At 35.4% G+C, this 18,304-nt stretch overlaps 2 protein-coding genes across 3 annotated transcripts; one reads left to right on the top strand and one right to left on the bottom strand.

Moving 5' to 3' along the window:
• Window positions 1–1,976: 1,976 nt before the first annotated feature.
• Window positions 1,977–13,871, bottom strand: tmem106bb (transmembrane protein 106Bb). The gene is made up of 8 exons (XM_007249297.4): window positions 13,744–13,871; window positions 8,705–8,917; window positions 8,375–8,438; window positions 6,636–6,795; window positions 6,140–6,280; window positions 5,436–5,485; window positions 5,281–5,334; window positions 1,977–5,142 (listed from the first exon to the last, which is right to left on the bottom strand). The coding sequence occupies exons 2-8, from the start codon at window positions 8,907–8,909 to the stop codon at window positions 5,010–5,012; spliced, it is 807 nt and encodes a 268-aa protein (XP_007249359.1). The 5' UTR covers window positions 8,910–8,917; window positions 13,744–13,871; the 3' UTR covers window positions 1,977–5,009.
• acot13 (acyl-CoA thioesterase 13) lies at window positions 11,363–18,277 on the top strand. Of its 2 annotated transcripts, none has more exons than XM_007249296.4 (3): window positions 11,363–11,447; window positions 17,285–17,469; window positions 18,030–18,277. In XM_007249296.4, the coding sequence occupies exons 1-3, from the start codon at window positions 11,406–11,408 to the stop codon at window positions 18,184–18,186; spliced, it is 384 nt and encodes a 127-aa protein (XP_007249358.1). In that variant the 5' UTR covers window positions 11,363–11,405; the 3' UTR covers window positions 18,187–18,277. The 2 variants fall into 2 exon arrangements, with proteins under 2 accessions (XP_007249358.1, XP_022538914.1); XM_022683193.2 differs by lacking the exon at window positions 11,363–11,447 and adding an exon at window positions 14,278–14,757.
• Window positions 18,278–18,304: the final 27 nt, after the last annotated feature.

Raw genomic sequence — 18,304 nt, 5'->3', positions numbered from 1 at the left:
AGAGCCCAAAATCTGTCTTTCTTTAGGGACCACTTATTCACTGAAATAAAGCAGGGCTAAATAGAAACACCGGAGCACTTTTTTTTCACAAAAAAAGGCTCACATGGGTTTTATTCATACAAGAGACCACGACTGAAATGAATGAAAAAACGATTAAATGAGACCTTTAACAATATGAGACATGGCCTGTATGTTAGAAAGAAGATTTTGAGAAGTTAAGATCATCAGTTTGATCCCCTGGACTGGAAGGAAGTATGGCTGGAGTGAAGATGAAGACAGCCAGAGTTCAGGGGTGTAGGCTATAATCTTACTGGCAATGGTGTGGCTTCAGGTTTTCATTCAAGCCAAACAGAAGCACATGTGATCAGTTGTTTGGAGACTGACCATCTGATTAAACCAGTGGAATAGGATGAGCTGCTGGTTGTTTAGAATGACAACCTGCAGCCAGGCTGCCCTAACCCATTGCTCCCTGTGCATTGAGTGTGTGTGTGTGTGTGTGTGTGTGTGTGCGCGTGCATGCTGCCCCTATTGACTAGTGTACGTGTGTCGTTCAAAGCCATAAATGGGTTAAATATGTGGTCTGAACTGCTGAAAAATGTCTATGTTTGATTTTAATTAGAGGATTCCACTGTGATATATGACACTTACTCTTCTTCAGAACATCAGTGCTCAGCTATCTCAAGGATTCTCAGGAAGACATTGAGAAGTACAGACTAAATAATGGTGTTTATAGTAACCTGTTATCTTAAAAAAAAGAAGTCTCTGGAGAACACGGTACCCTTCCTCTTGCTGTTTGTTCTTGGGCAGCCTGTAGATTAAGGCCTCAGTCAAAAGGAAATGATCCCTCTTGTGGTAGACTGTCATAATGACAGGAGAGAGGTCAAATCTAGAGGATTGAACTGTCTTTAATTTACGAGTTTAAAAATGAGCTCTTTAGATTCATCTCTGGATGTTTAATGAACATATTTTGTAGTTTTCTCTGTGAATGGTAGATTAACTTTTGCAACATTTTGCCAATTGGCAGAATAATATAACATAATAAATAATTTTGGTAAAATTAATAAATATTAGCCATACATAACTATTGGTCACAAATTACATATGTAATTAAGTTCCTTATATCAGACTAATTACATATGATACTCTGTGATGATGTGATTATATAACTTAATGTGAGTACCTTACTTGTTGACCAGCCTACATTATCATCCTATACTGTAGTTTACTGTGACTGATTATCTGCAAATGGAAAGATAAACTTTTAAGATATTTTGCCAACTGGCCAATATGTAATAATGTAAGACAAAAAAAAAACATAAAAAATAAGTTTAGGTTTTTAACCAACTATGGAAGTCAACTCTCATGCCTGACCATCTATATACAAGATGGTATGATAATGCAATTATTTAAATGGTAATAGACGTGTTTGCTTGATTGATTAGTCTCTATGATCATCAGATTTGATTTATTTACTGTAATCATTTATGTCTTGCTCTAATCAGGGAGGTATTTTACAAAGCTGAATTTCCCTGTTAACCAGGTAACTTAACGCTACAGTTAATTTTGCTCAGCAGAAATGTTTTTTAAATGCCTGCTTCTTAAGAAACCCCCTAAAGACAACAGCTGTTACTAGGAATCTAGGCGTCTTTATTAACTCATGGATTCTGGATTTAACCCAAACCCACAGTTTCTGTGACTGAGATGCTCAAGATTCTTTCATTTTCACATTTTGCAGATGATAGAGACCTCAGGCTGTAGCACAGAGAAAACACTTCACTGAGCCGTGCAGAATGAATAAAACCCACTCAGCATACTTCCTCCATGCCTGAGGCAACAATGGCTGTAACATGGTTTTGCATGAGTCGGTTCCTCACTGTCAGCCACACATCTGCCATTTTCTGCCCTGGGCAAAGTACTCAAAACCCAGACGTGGTTTTATATGAAATGTTAATGCAGACTCAGAACAGAAGCAAAAGTCACAACAGGATTTAGACCTTTATTCATGCCAAGAAAATATGTTTCAGATGAACATGTAGCAAAACTATGTGTGCGTTTGTATCTTTTACATTAGTGATATTTCCATCATCTATAAACATTAATTTCTTTCATTAGAGTTCTGAGAACAAAGCTGAAGCTAAAACAACACTTCAAACATATAGCAATAGTTACAGTCTGGAAAACATCTGTATTTACATTTTCAAACTCTGCTGTTTATTACTACATACCTGCTGGCACACCACATACTGCCGATACCTTTGTACTTTTTTATACTCTTATTTGGTTCCCAGGAAAAATACACTGGCTCAAAGACCTGTAACTAGTTAAACACATTCATTTTATGTCCCAACTCAAGGCAAGAGCTCAGTGAATTAGTAATTCCCACACAATCATTTCAACAGCAGTTTAATCAACTAAAGGTAATTCATATGAACATGTAGTGTAGCAAACCTCAAGCCAAGTCCAGTAAAACTTAAACTCCATACAAAACATACAGTGCCTACTCTTATTAGTGTATTTAGTGTCGGTTAATAGCTTTCTCTCACCTATACTATTAATAATAACATTACTACAAAGGGTTCTTTAAATTATGCCACAGAAAAGAACCTTCAAAATGGTGAAGAGACTTTAAATCAGCTTCTTTCTTTACACATTAACAGTAACTGCAATCCAAAATCTAGGCTGCAGTCAAGGAAGGGCTGGTTCTAAATAATAGGACGGTCCTGTTAGGACTGCTTGGAGATGCCACCAGAAAGATCCCTCCTTTTGCAATGGAAGTGTGAAATGTATGTGCTTGTAAAACTTCACTTTTTATATTCCTTTGCATTTAATTTTGTGTAAATGTCTGTCTTTAGACCAATTTAACATTTAAACCAATTTCTCCTATGAGAAATCCTTCTACCAGGCACAATTTTAATAGTGCTGTACTTTTTCCCACTTATTGTTTTATATCTGCAGAGAATTCTGGGTAACTGAGAAATCACATCTAACCCTGCCTGGATCAGCCTTTCATGAGGTATGGGCAGATAAACGCAGTCCACCTTGGCTGAAGCCTGGACTTGGACTGTGGGTGGTGTTACTGAAAAGTGGAAGCGTTTAGGACCCACAGCAACTCAGCCATGAAGTCTCAGATTATGTAAAGTAGCAGAGCAGAGTGTCTAAGTGCTGAAAAGTATTAAAAAGTACAGTGCAGTAACATAGCAGACATCCCAATGCCTCAATAACTGCAGAGCTCCACACCTGCTCTAAAAGCAGCAAAGGGGACCAACTCCATATTAATGCTGATCTTTGGTATCTTTAAAGAACCCTTTGTAGCATCTTTAGGATCTCACTCAGCATCTTTCTGATGAATAATGTCATTAAAACATGTTAAAAATGTTGTGTTATTCACATCTGGGGTTGAAATAATGTTAAAATGTATTGCTATTAGTGAAGCTCTATGTGTGATTCTATTTAATTCATCACATATCAGACTCTCAGAGAGCAAACAATATTTATCAAAATGTAACAAAATCCACAAATGATATTTTCCTACATTTGTGTGTGAAATGTTTGATTTGAAATAGATCTTAATATAATCAATACCTTTATTAAATGCAACGAGTCCAGAATATGTTTTCTTTTCCATTTGAATTTCTTTTTTGAACAGTGTTATAATGAGTGCTTTGTTCATGGCATTAGCCACGTATTGCACAGCTTATAAACTGAGAAATGTAATTTGAGCACCAAAAAGTTGGAACATTTAAAATTGACCTGTAGTGCACTGCCTCACCCTCCAGAGGACAACACTGTCTAATCCAAGCTGAAAAACGCACCAACTCTATGGGGTAAGAGACTAGTACTCCTTTGAGGTAAACTATTAATCTAATAAATATTTATACCTATTAAATAAACACAAAACTGCAAATAACATTAAAAATGATCCCAAACCATGCATGACCTATAGTGAAGGTCCTTCACTAATGTTAACAAATATGAGAGTAACAATACTTTGTGACTTATGTGCAGGTTTGTAAAACTCACACAACATCAGTTATTAGACAAATATTAGACACATTAGGAGTGTTATCAGTGATCTCTGCAACTAAAGTGTTTTTGTCAAAATTAAAGGAAATGTTCCTACGCAGATGTGAGTGGTTTAGTCTGAAGTGGTTTACTTGCGCCGTTATAAGGCTATATTCAGACTGCCAGAACAGATCAGAATTTTGCCATATCTAGATTGTAGCCAGATTAATTTTTGATAGTCTGGACTTTCAGAAACCACATGAAATCATGTTTTTGAAAATCGGACCCAAACCACATTTGGAGGTGGTTTAAAAATGAAATTATAATTGGATTTGTAGAGATAAATCTCAGTCTGGATGCTCTGGACACTCAAATTGGATTTCAAGGTGTCTATTTTTTTCACAAACAAAGATCACATCAAATCCAGAGTGACAGAATTGCGGGGACCCAAAGGTCAGTTAATTACACTATTCTCCTTTAGCACAGCTACCCACACAGATACCTTTGTGATATCTGGACATGCAAATCTGATTCGATCTGATTACTTAAAAATAACGCTCATCCCAATTGATTTGAGACATAAACCTGATTTTCCTGCAGCCTGAAAATAGCCTAAAGGCCAGTTTATGCTTCTGCAGTGAATCCACCCTGTAGCCTGTGGTGTCGCCTGAAGCACACCTCCTCAGAAATGTAATTAGGCATCATGCAACGCAGAGAGCAGCAGCTGTGATTGGTCTGCCGAGTCTCATATTCCCACCTACAGTTTAAGTGCAGAATAATGCGTGTGCCATAGACTCTGCACTGACTCGGCGCAGAAGTATAAACCAGCCTTAAGAAGCAGAAGAAGTGTAGTGATCAGTGTGGAGGTCTGAAAATAAAGTGCATCATATATGATTTAAACAACCACCCTGACTGTTCTTTAACGGAATATAGAGAGGGCTTGAGATCAAAGATGCAGTGACTCAAGGAGAAAAGGAATGGATGCAATGAACCCTCAAGCTGAAGCGCTAGTCTGATCGAGGTGATGCACTCATGTTGTACTCGTGCAGCAGTGTGGTGTTGCCCCCACAGTCCACATACTGGTACATCTCCTGAGACACCTGTTCAGCGTGGCCAAAATACGTTGTGGTGACCATTACCCTGCAAACAAGAGTCAAAACAACTCACTCAGCCTTATGTACTTTACGTTATACTGAACATTTCTGTTACTGTTGGATGTTCTGGTGGAATGTGTTATTAATATTCAGAGGATATCCTTCTTCAGAGTGATATACTTACTGCATCATCACCACAATGTTGTGCACTTTGATGGTCTGCAGGGTACAGTAGTCACTGGGGGAAAAAAAGATATTTTTTTGTTTAGAATAAACTATTTTTTGACACATTATCTAATGTGGATTGATGTTTAAAGAGGAGGAGGCAGGCATACTTACTACATGTAACTCATTTCATCTGCTATAGTGGTGGGCACCATGTAATCAATCTGAAAATAGGGAGGATCAGAAAGTCAGTATCTGTTGCTTAATGAATCCATATTGAATTTTTTCAAGGAATTCTTTAGGGACGATAGAAATTTGTTTGAGGTATTGCCGGGTTCACACTACATGCTTTTGACTGGTCGTTATATCATTGTATTACACCAATCTTTAAGTGGTTGTAGTTTGCACACTACACGACTTATCAGTGACAAACTTTCACAAGAAGGAAACCTAAGAACTAATGATCAATAACCCAGCACTCTAACTACTGAACCTCTTAAAGAAATGGCTATTGGCAGGAACCTGGCAATCTAACACATATCACAATACAGGGGTTACGATTCAATATGTTATATAATATGTTGCTATTATTAAAAAATTAAAAATAAAATAAGTCACAGTATGCTTAAAATCAACACAAAAGGACAGTATGACAGTCGGACACCAATTTACACAATACATGTAAATTACTAATTAAAAATCAATACTGTGTTTTTGAGAATAAGTATTGTAAACCATAATATCACAATATTTAGATATTTATCGATTTTTTCTTACATCCCTACAAGGAAGTTACGTAAAACAACACATTACATGATTACAACTGTTGTTTTTACACTACTAGCGTTAAAAAGTCTGTTACCAGAGAATACACCTACCTGCTTCATATCCAGGGGACCAATGGTAGTAATGTTGCTGACACGAGATTTTCCAATCACAGTCTTTGAGAACTGCACCTGTGCTGTGATGTTGGCCACATCCACCGAATAGTAATTGTTGTTGGTAATATTCAGAGTATTCTACAGAAAAACACAACACAGTTAATTAATATCAAACATTATAGATTAAAAGTTTTAATTCAAAGCTAGATTTAGCTTTTTGTTATTAACACTTTACAATAAGGGTCACAAACAACAAAACGTACGACAGTATTAAACATTATTAAATGGTTAAGTAATGTCTCAGCTTAATTAATTGACACTAGTTTTATCATTATTAAACATTACTAAATTTTAATGCTAAAATTAATATGTCATTCTGTCGTAGGTACTGTTCATTGATGTGTAATGCAGAAGGAACTTTAAAGAGCAAGTGCAAACAGATTTTTGCTTTAGTGGAAATAATAGTTAAATTAAAGAACTGAGAGGAGCTTACTGTGATGTTGAGATACACAATGCGCTTGGCCTGGTCATAGGTGACATAGACAGACTTCACCCCCACATAGTTCACATCAATGGAACGGGGAAAGAGGAAGAACACTGCCAGCCCAGACAGCAGCAGGCACACAACAACTGAGGCAGTCACATACAGCTTTCTGTAAAATACAAATGATCAAATAATTCATATTAATAGGAACACACACAATTAAGCATAACAGATTTATAAGTAAATCTGGATCTTGGATACATAATCCACACCACACATTTGTACAATTCTCTCAACTGCTACAGCTTTAAAATAGATGAATAAACAAAGCACTGCTTTGAAAGAATCATACCATTTGCAAGTCAAATTCCACAAACTGAAGTTAAGAGTTCATGTTCAACTTACACTGATCAGCCATTACATTAGTACAATCTGCCTAATATTAAGCAAGTCCTGTTTGTACTGCCAAAACAGATCTGACCATTTAACACATGGAGTGGACAGGACCTCAGAGACATTAGTAGCACATCCTTCAGGTAGGTGCTGACTAATGCATACCAGGAACCCAGGAACACCCCACTGGACCTGCATGCCATTTAGAAGATGTTCTGACCATGTTTAGCCATCAATTTTTGCCCTTTTTAAAGTGTCTAAGAATGCTTTCATAACTACTTTGTTTAGTCTAAACCATTTTTTTTCTTTTTCTTTTTAGCTTTGTCTGATGGTTCTGCAAATCATGATCCTAACCAAAGAACCAAAATCCAGACCAGGGTCTATTTCTGGATCAACTGAACCATGGTCTAGATTGTCTGTATCATGAAAGCATTTTTTTTAGATGGTTCAGACTTTAGGATCATTTACAGCAAGGTGAGGCAGGCAACTGTCACCCATTCAGCATGATAAAAAAGAGCCAGTGTTATAACGCAATCAGGTTCCCCTTTACATATACACACATAATGCAGCAGTATTAGAACAACAAATTACACTGGTGACTCTAACAGTAGATTAAACTCTTATTTCTAAACAGAAAACTAAAGGAATCAAAGGGTAATTCATTGTGCTCATTATTCTGCGTGGCATGAAAACGGCAGTCGAATTCTGGCAGGAGGCAGAATATATTGCAATATACTGAAACCTGAAAGGCAATCTGCTAAACTGCCAACATTCTACAAACCAATCAGTGCCAAGTATAGAAAGACACAGCCCACAGATGTGATGACGACAGGATGTAGTCCACTCACTGAAAACTAAAACCAATGTACAGAATAAAGTACAGTTTAACAAACACATGAACCTTTGTCAAACTGTAGGTGTGAGATTCTTACACCCATTTTTTGTGCTTTTAACAGATCAATTTACATTACATTATATTACATTACATTTGGCAGATGCTTTTGTCCAAAGCGACTTACAATAATGAAGTACAAAAGTAATAGAAGTTAAAGGTAAAAACATTTTTAGATAGGGCCTAAAGGAGGTCAAAGGGAAATAATAGGATAGAGGAGTGAAGGAGGGGAAGAATGAAATGAGGTTAGAAGTAGTTAGTTTGTTAATTTACAGAATTTACTGTTTATATTCTGCCTAACATGCAGATCCCACCTCCTAACAGAAGCAACTGTAGATAAAGATTATTAGTGTCTTTTACTTTACCTCTTAGTGTTTCTAACGTTTTGTTAGCTTGGTGTAAATTATACAGTCAGTGTAAAGCAAGTAAACAAAAGCTTTATATATAAAAAAAAATCTCTTACGTTCTTCTTGGTCTCAGCCTCTGGTCACTGTATGGAATTAATGCCACCAGCTGATTTTCTTGACCTGCATGAAAACCAGTCACATGCACCAATGATTAAAAATGAGATAGCTGCCCATATGTAAACTATCCCTGGAACAGATGTTATTGCGATTTGACCACATTTATTTGAATCCATGGACCAGTTAATTATAAACACAACAGGTAAAAACATATGGCCGCAAAAATCTGCTGTATAAACAGTTTGAGCTAGAGATAAGATCCAAACCAACACATCATAGTGTATTATTAAGTTTTGAGCAATTTATATACTATTATTTTTATTATTCACCTCGTGGGATCCGCCCAGTGCCCTGGCATGTCGGGCAGGTGACGCTGTCTCTACCAGTGAACTCCACATATGGAAACTGAGACACGTCTCCACCAGACTTGCTGTCCTCAGTCTGCATGGCGTTATACTCAGGTGAAGAGGTCAGGCTGGCGTGGGACTCATCGTGACACATCGGCTTAGGCAGGTGGGACAGTGTCTTCCCCATGATTGCACCTGATAAATAGAAGTAAATGGTCAGTAATAGAATATCAGAAAAATACTAAACACACAGGAACTTATTTAACTCTACAATTATCACACTGAAAGGTCATAAATCCAGCCCTATAAATAGGCCTGTCCTGATAATTACATTACTGACTTATCATACAATACATGGACTTTACCTCAAGCATTTTTACTATTAAGACATACGAAGAGTGTTTGTATTTTATTTAGGTTTTATTTAGTTTAAATGTTTAATTTTTATTTATATTACAATACCATGTTATTTTTTATTATATGAGTAGAATTAAAATGACAAAAATAATCTCCAAAGTTGAAGATTTTTTTTTTATTGCTCTAAAAATGGTTATTGCGGTTATTACATGATCCTAAAAACACCTTGAGCCTCCATGGAGCTGCTTTAACTGATGCCGATGTTTAAGACCCAATTTTTACCTGGACCCAATTCAACTTTTTGCAACGATTTGTTCACAATCTATTACAATGATTATACCATTTTTTTTTACTTCAAATTTCAGTGTTGACTAATTGGTAACTTGCAACACTACCGCACTATACAAAGTGCTGGGGACAGAAACAGGACAGGAACACAGTTTATACACAATTTAGAAATACGACATATTGCACATTTCTTACTAAATATAAGAACATTTCGTATTTAAATAAAAAATAAAATCATATACATTTGTAATTTTTAAAACACATTTAAATCCCACGTTCAGCTGTTTTTTTTTTCTTCTTTCATTTTGAAGCGATAGAAAGGCTAGGAACAGAAACCATAGCCACAGGAAGCAGAGATAGAGGGCATGGCAGAAATAATTGTTGACTAATAATTTATTTGTAAAAATAATCCGAGTACCGTTATGATCATTATTTGCATCCCTATTCAAGTACAGCTCCTTTAAGATGTGTGGACAACAAGCATCTACACTTTTCTCTGTCCTTTTCTCTCCATTATGTGCCTATAACATTTTTACATTCATAAATTAGCACCTGTTACATTAGCTGTAGGTCACATTATCTCTCTGTACTCTTGTTTTGTTCTGTTATTCGTTTGTTGTTTGTTATTTGTTTGTACTGAGCGGCTTGACCCGAGTGGGAAGGGTTTCTCTGACTGAGTCTTGCTTCCTCCTAAGGTTTCTTCCTCTTAAAGGGAGTTTTTTCTTGCCACTGTGTCACCATAAAAAATGGTATCTCTGTGATGCTGCTCATAAGAGGCGTGGATCTGTGTTTCTCTGTAAAGCTGCTTTGTGACAACTTCTGTTGTAAAAACGCTATATAAATAAAATTGAATTGAATTTAATTTTAAAAAGGTAGCGGATAAATGTCTTCTGGTTGTCTGGATGACAGAATGCCTGATGTCTAAATCCAGACATTAAAATGTAATTTGGTCTGAGCAATCCAACAGACTATGGCTGGTTCGGTTCAAATGGCACTCTCTTCACCTCACTCCTAACCTACTGCTGATGACCTCAGAGACTGGAGCTACCCAGCAGACAGTCTGAAAAGAGGTGGTTGACATTTTCTCTGTCCCAGCGCTGGGGGCAATAACACAAACAGGATACGTTCATATGAACAGGGACTGTGATGGGCCTTCCAAAAATGAAGTAAAATACGTGAAACCTTTATTTCACTCAGGGTGTATTGTTTGTATCTAGCTGTTGAGTATTACTTATCTCTTTAGATCTAGGGATCAGGGCTGATTTTATTCTATTTAGCAGTATCTGAGATTTGGATTCCAGTCTATTCACACTAGTTACAGATATTTTCTGATTGGACAGTAAAGTAATTCTGTAAGCTCTGGATAAGAGTGTCTTCTAAATGCTGTTAACGTAAGCAAGGAAAAGAGAGGATGTCACAGTATAAACCTAAAGAACAAACTCCAGGTATAAGCCTAAGAGGATACTTTGCCAGCTGAACTTTCCCACATGATAAACCACTCTAAATAATCTGTAACCAAACAAACCAATCATTGCTTAATCAAGTTTCAAAGTGCACTATTCACTCTCCACTCTGTGCACTTCAGTTATGTTTGCAAGTAAACTAAACTGCACAAGCAAAGGACTTTACAAATCATTGGGTGGTTTGTTTGATTTACACATATTTGCTTTAATAACCTACATATGTTTAGACTCATCACACTGAACATTTTAACCTGAACTGCTTTTCTAGTTGGACACATAATACATAATAATTAGAACACAAATGAAGTGTCACAGTAAGAAAAACAACAGCAACAAGACAGATTGAAAAAAAAAAATAAACATGTTATTCGTAGACTTTACCTTCAACAAAGTTAAAAATCTAAATCTAAGAACATTGTTAAACGTTTAGAAAATTCAGTAGAGTGTGAGTAACATTTTAGCTTTCTCTAACCCTGATTAACTTTAACCCAGAAAACGCCTTCTTGCGTAACGGTTCGTGTGCTTGGCAGGAGGACACTGACCGCTAGTTATCTAACTTCTGCTTGTCTGAGGAGATGTTGATCACAACAGACATGGATTTAGGCTGCGTCTGTGCTGTAAGGTATTTCTACATATACTTTTATCAATCTAAATGTGCTAGCTAATAATGATGACAATTAAAAAAGGCTGAACCTGTGATGTGTGCTGTTTGATATTTAAGCTCTTATCTGGGTTATAATAGTATGAGAATTTCTACTAAGGTCAGTGTCATTCTTGCTGGGTCCAGCTGGCAGAAGAACACTGTGGGTTCTATATCAGACACTACGTTTTATTGCACTCGCCAGCATGCTAACAAACACATGCATCTTTGAACCTAAATAAGTTAACTAAGTTAGTTAGATTTTCTACTCCACTGAGTAGGGCTGCAGGAAATGAGAAAACTGACACTGAGATATTTAATGCAAAATTACAAATGACAGGATTTTTTTAATCAGATTTTGTCCTTAAGTCCTTCCTGTAATGATATTAATTATGCCACTTGTATTTTGTTTTTCAAACATAAGAGTAAAATAAAAACATTGGGCAGATGTAATCTTTCTCTGGTTGACGCAACATGTGATGGAAACTGAGAATAGTAGGAATTTTCTTTTTGTATTAAGCAAGTTGTAGTATTACATGTTTGACATGAATTGTCTGCATGTCCTGTGACTTTTTTTCTGAACAATAAGCTCTCTCAGAAATTGTTGTGAAATCATTTTATCACCATTTATATACAATCCCCTCTAAAAGTATTGTAAGAGTGAGACCAATTCAATTAATTTCACTGTAGATTAAAAACATTTGGGTTTGACATTAAAATACGAATGAGAAAAAAATAATTACATTTCCGCTTTTATTTCCAAGTAATAACACCTAAATCTGAAACATAGTTCATAGGATAGCACCTTCTTTATGAACCCACCCATTTTTTCTTTGAGCAAAAGTGCTGAAACATTTGACTGTCATGTGTGTTCTGTTGCCCAGGTGTGTCCTGATGTTGATTATTCAAACAATAAATAGTGCTGGATGGTTACACTCAGTTTCAGATTTGGGTTTTATCTTTGCAGACTGTGCATTTAAAGTTAGAGGAGTAACCAATATGAAACCCATAGAGCTGTCTATGGGTAAAAAACAAGCAACTGTTTTTCTGAGAGAAGATGGAAAATCAATCAGAGCCATTGCACAAATAATGACCATAGACTGTTTGGAAAAAGCAGCACAACAAAATGAATGGAAAGTTTAGTTAGGTCAGTGGGTCACAGATGCGATGTATTTATTGGTAGGAAAGAATTTATTTTAAATTATAAATCTTATTCACTTTAATTTATTTTAATCTGTTCCTATACCTTTGTGCACAAGAACAATGGGTGGGTTTAGACAGATTTAGCTGACTTCTAAATAGTTTTTATATTCATATTTTAATGTCAAACACAAATGTTTTCATTTACAGCAGAAATAAATTGGCCTCAGTGTTATAAAACGTATGGAAGGGACTGTATGATATAATGACAATTTGATTGGACGAACATACTTAATTTTAAAAGCAGTGATATTTTAATTAATAAGAATATTCAGATACTAAAATTGGAATGTAAAAATATAAATTATCAACACCATTTCATAACATAACATAACATAAAATAGAAATTGAATAAAGTTGTTTTAAAGTCAACATTCCGGCACATTCACTTTAATCTCACATCTTATGAATTAATACTGAATTGTCAATATCCCATGAATTATAAATAAACGTAGGTTAACTATATATTTAGGATAAATATTTACAAAACAGTCCTGAAAGGATTCTTACCCACTGATTTGCTTCTAAATGACAGAAACACAAGGATTTACATTTCAGTTATACGGTTAGCTGGACTAAGGAGTTAATATCGCTCGGTATTAAAGTCAGTCTGACCTAATATTTAAATAAACGTAGATAAATTGATCTGGAAAACACAGATCATTACAACCTTAGCTGAGTTGCTAAGCTGACTCTCTAGCTATTGATGCGGTTAGCGAGCTAACTATAACACGATATGTGAAGAAGCTTATCGTTTTAATAAGAACAGATACTGAATGATTTAGACTTTAGACTTGATATTTATATACAATAAATATTCAGTTCTCTCAATAGCCAGGTAACGTTCACTAGGTTAGCTAGCGTTAAACAACTAAAGTTAACAAATGTTAAGTAGCGAAGTTCATAACAGGCTGTTCACCCAGCCTAGCGACACTGTGCTACACTGTGCTACACTGTGCTACATAACACCACAGTCAGCCGAGGATAACGGGTACACACAGCTACACGTGTTTAGTACAGGTTTTCTCTAAAGACAGCGCCTCATTTCTGTATTAAAGCGTTTATATTCTTACCGTGTTATTTCTGTAGCGGCTCTTCTGATCATGTAGCGATAAGTCTTGTTTATATTTGTGAGACGGGCGGACATGCGCACTGCTGCACTAACCGAGTAAACGAAGAGAGAACTGTGACTGGTGCGATCTAGCGGCGGCTCCTGTAAACACACCGAGTCCCACAGAGGGGTTATACAGAAAATCTGCTGTACATTAAAAATGGAACAAAATAAAATCAGCAAAAAGCTGAATTCAGATTCAGACAAGTGTAACAATTCTCATACTTTCACGTTTCACCAAACTAATTAAATGTCGAGGATAGATGTGAAATCTACAGAGCCCCTACATTATCCAGTTAGAAAAATAATGTTTAGATCCATAGATTTATTATTATTATTATTATTATTATTATTATTATTATTATTATTAGTAGTAGTAGTAGTAGTAGTAGTAGTAGTAGTAGTAGTAGTAGTAGTATTATTAGTAGTATTTTTGTTTTAAATAATAATGAATAGTTAATTTATCTTATAGTGATACAAATATTGTATGTGTTGTTTTTTTCACCCTATATATAATACTCAGACCCATTTAACGGCTTTCGATGTTGCTAGCCGAGCACGTTGGTTGACGGAGCGGAGGTTCGGCTACTTTCTATAATACAAGTCCTCATATTTCCTTATTGTATTAATAAAAAATAATTTACAGAGGTATATTAAATATAAATGTATGCATATCTGCGTATTCTACACAAAATAAAGGCGCTGTTTTAATATTTCAGATTAAAACATAAAATGTGCCCACGTTTAAAAAATAATAGACATTCATAGAAATAGGGACTTTAATTTTAGGCAGGTCTTCAGTGTGAAAGAGATTCCTGTCAGATTTCACCTCTTTATTTTACAATAGTTCTGGACCTGGTTTGTTTAGTTTGTGATATAAATCAAAGCTGCGATGGCTTTTTTGTCTCTAAACACACTGAGACAGGTTTTGCGGACCATGGTGGACACGCCGGGGTTTGACCGTGTTTTAAACAAGGTGAGTGAGCAACCTTGAGGAGGAGGAGCCCAAAACAACTTTAACTACCTTATTATACTAACGTAACCTATCATATAATAACGTAAACTTAAATAATACAAACAGAACATATTCAAGGCTACATCTTTATGTTTCTCTCTTTTAATGTATTTATTTCCTTATATTTTATTAATAACAGAGAGAAATGTGGATATATCTGTGATTTATTTCTGGAGCTGACATGACTTATAGCTATTGGTGTTTACTTTTAAAATCATCACGTTGTTTTTTTTTTGGCAATGAGGATTTTTATACAGTGTTCTAAAGCTATGTAACTTCATATTGTGAATATTGTCAGCAATGGCCAGCTGCATGTTTTGTTAGTCTTGTTAAACTGGTTTTACTGCAGTGCAGTGGCCTATCCAATTCCTCATGAGTCCATTAAACACTTTTTTTGTGTGTATTTTCTTTTTTTTTTTTTTTTTTTTTTTTTTACATTTTTTAGACTTGAACAGGAGGTTGGTTTAGGAAATTCCCCTAAAAACCCAGTATATAGTGTGACTATTTATTTGACCAAAAGGAGAGATTTATAGTAAATTTAATTATAATTGTAGATCAATTGTTTTTATATACACAATACGAAATTCGCTAAAAAGATACCCTGATTCCAAACATTTGTTCATTCAGACCTTAATAATTATTTACACTTACTGAGTAATTTAAAATACATTAAAAATATAAATAAATTATAAATCCATGGATATTTTAAAGTTTTACTTTAATTTTATTATTTTTTTCTGTTTGTTTGGGTTCATGGTTTGTTCATGTTTTTTTATGTGTTTGTGACGTTGGTTGTATATGCTGTGAATTTGACCTAATAATGTATCTATTTCATGCTGTTTGGTTGTATTGTATACAAAAACTAGAAAAAAATAGAGCTACGGTGCAGCATTTGCATTTCAGCAACTATCGTTTTTGACACCACTTTGTGTTTACATGAAATGATTAAAAAAAAGTTTAACAAAAAAATCTAATGAGCCTGATTTGTCACTTATCCCACATACAGTCAGTTAGCCAACACATGTTTGGTATCTGAAGTTTTACTGCTTTAGTTTATTTCAATTTATTTCTCAAATAACAATTATTTTATTTTCTTCTCCTAACACAGCCCTATATTATCAAGTTAGAAAAATAATAGTTAGATACATATATTTATTAAAATAGAACCCTTTAGTTAAAAACATCATTTTGTTTAATTATTTAGCTGGACTTCTATTAGAAAAGCGCATTCTCTTACAGTGATATAATTCTGGTAATTGAATATAAAAAAATATAAATATTGAATTCACACAAACACCTATCCTTACCTATTTCCTTCTCCCCACACACTTGATTCAGCTAACCAGCTCATTAACAATCTTTCTGAGTTGGGTGTTGAAAACATCTAGGCTAACATCTTAAATATGCAGGGCAAAGTGACACCTGGTCCATGCTTCAGAAAATACTGGTTTAAAATGTCAATGCTTGGCTTACCTTGCTAATAAACACTGGACTTTATACTGTCAACAATCTAATCTCCACAACTACACACCCAAAACTAGCACTCCATCTATTTAGAATGCATCCAGTTTCTTTGTTTCGCAGACCAGTCAAACTGTGGTCTGGATGACCCCATGTCCTGCACATTTTAGTTTTTTTCCCTACTCCCAACTCAACGATCCAAAAAATTAGCTCATTAAAAAATGTTCTTGAGTTAAAGGTAGTGGTGCTGTGTTTGAAGCAAGAAGTAAGTAGCTAAGTTAATGCCCTCTGTGTCTCAGAAGGCAATGTAGAGATAAAAGGCTCTGTTATAGAATTACAAAGGCTAGAGTGGCTGTGCCTCAAACTTAATAAAGAAATACTGACTCAATGCCTTGCTGCCCATGTTCTCTCACTTATAGGGCAGTATAGTGATCAATGTCTTGGAATGAAAATGAAAATTATTACCTGTCGTTGCCAAAGTATAAACAGTTCACTACTAGTCATGAGTATAGATGAGTTGTCATTATGTATTGTTGTTTAGCATTTACACTTTATTAAAGAGGGTTAGATTAATATAATAAACTTTGATTCAGACTTATCTGGGTGCCTTACTGCCATAGAATATTGTCTAAGTACGTGTTGGAGCCAGAAACCACTAAAATGTGGAGGGTAGGCCATACTCCAGGACCAGGGTTGGAAACCACTGTTTTAAAACAGTATACCTTGTCTGTAAAGTTTATATTCAATTTCATAGTTTATAAAAAAAAATACAAATACATTTAAACACAGATAAAGCAAGAAGAAGCCATTCTACAGTTTAGATTTTAGCTTAAATGTTTAAATATGGTATTTCCATGGCACTTTACTCTTAACTTATTAGAAAAAAAACAATATAGATTCTGCAGAAATATAGATTTTGAGGTAGAATTATGTGGAAGAGAAGAAACAGAAGTTACAATGTAAACTATGTTTACATATTACGCCTTTTTTATATGAAAAATGCATGTTGTACAAAATTTTCCAACAGGTTGAACTGGTGTCAGCTACTCCTGGTAAGGTGATCTGTGAGATGAAGGTGGAAGAGGAGCACACAAACCGACTAGGGATGCTGCATGGAGGAATGACCGCTACTCTGATCGATATCATTTCCACCACTGCACTGATGTACACCGAGAGAGGCGCCCCAGGGGTCAGCGTGGACATGAACATCACGTAAGGATATGCTTTGTGATACAGTGCATTATCATATTAGGAGTAGCCATTACAGATGGCAGTGAATCTATAAACACGATTTGCAATAATTATAATTTAACAGGTTTTAGCATTCAAAAAATGATTGATCAGTGTCCTCAGGCCCAAAATGTCTCAATAGAAATATCCACATCGTTCCACCCCCACAGGCTTTAGACTGTCGACTCAAGTTGCCAGATTCTAACCTTAACACCTGTGTCTTCAGCTGTCCAGTTTTGAGGAGCATCAGTGCAGCCTCAGCTTTTTGTTTAGACGTGTACATTCCACAGTAGTACTGAGGAGTTACTGCAGTATTACTTTCAGTCTTGCTTTTCTCTGATGGTATCTCTTATAAAAATGGCTTTTTCCCCCCGAACCTGAAGCTGTTGGCCTGTATGGAAATCCTTTTTTTATTCTATTACATGGTATGCTAATTAAACAATGCTTTAATTAGAAGGAACAATTGATCGTCCTAATAAATTGCATTCAGTGAATGTATATACTTAACTCCAGTTAACAGCTAAAGATTGTGGTATTGACAGGTATATGACTGCAGCCAAAGTTGGAGAAGATGTTGTGATCACAGCCCAGGTGTTAAAGGAAGGAAGAACTCTGGCATTTACAACTGTGGATCTGATAAACAAAGCTAATGGAAAACTAATTGCCCAGGGCCGGCACACAAAGCATCTTGGCAGCTAATTGCAAACATATCTTGAATCTCAAAAATTGATGTTTTGTTACACTGTGCTGTACATAATGTGTAGAGTTATAATAAAGTACCACAACAAGATTTTTAATGTTTGCACTGTATTGAGAT

Source organism: Astyanax mexicanus, chromosome 3 (assembly GCF_023375975.1).
Source record: "Astyanax mexicanus isolate ESR-SI-001 chromosome 3, AstMex3_surface, whole genome shotgun sequence".
Taxonomy (NCBI): domain Eukaryota; kingdom Metazoa; phylum Chordata; class Actinopteri; order Characiformes; family Acestrorhamphidae; genus Astyanax; species Astyanax mexicanus.
Note: the sequence above shows the minus strand (reverse complement) of the source record. Positions and strands in the feature narration are given on the sequence as shown.

Coding starts and splice junctions, on each gene's coding strand:
- tmem106bb (XM_007249297.4), bottom strand. CDS start 8,909: ATGGGGAAGACACTGTCCCACCTGCCTAAGCCGATGTGTCACGATGAG. Junction 8,439..8,704: donor CACTGGGCGGATCCCACGAG/GTGAATAATAAA, acceptor GTTTTCATGCAG/GTCAAGAAAATCAGCTGGTG. Junction 5,143..5,280: donor AACATTGTGGTGATGATGCA/GTAAGTATATCA, acceptor TCTTGTTTGCAG/GGTAATGGTCACCACAACGT.
- acot13 (XM_022683193.2), top strand. CDS start 14,674: ATGGCTTTTTTGTCTCTAAACACACTGAGACAGGTTTTGCGGACCATG. Junction 14,758..17,284: donor TTGACCGTGTTTTAAACAAG/GTGAGTGAGCAA, acceptor ATTTTCCAACAG/GTTGAACTGGTGTCAGCTAC. Junction 17,470..18,029: donor AGCGTGGACATGAACATCAC/GTAAGGATATGC, acceptor TGGTATTGACAG/GTATATGACTGCAGCCAAAG.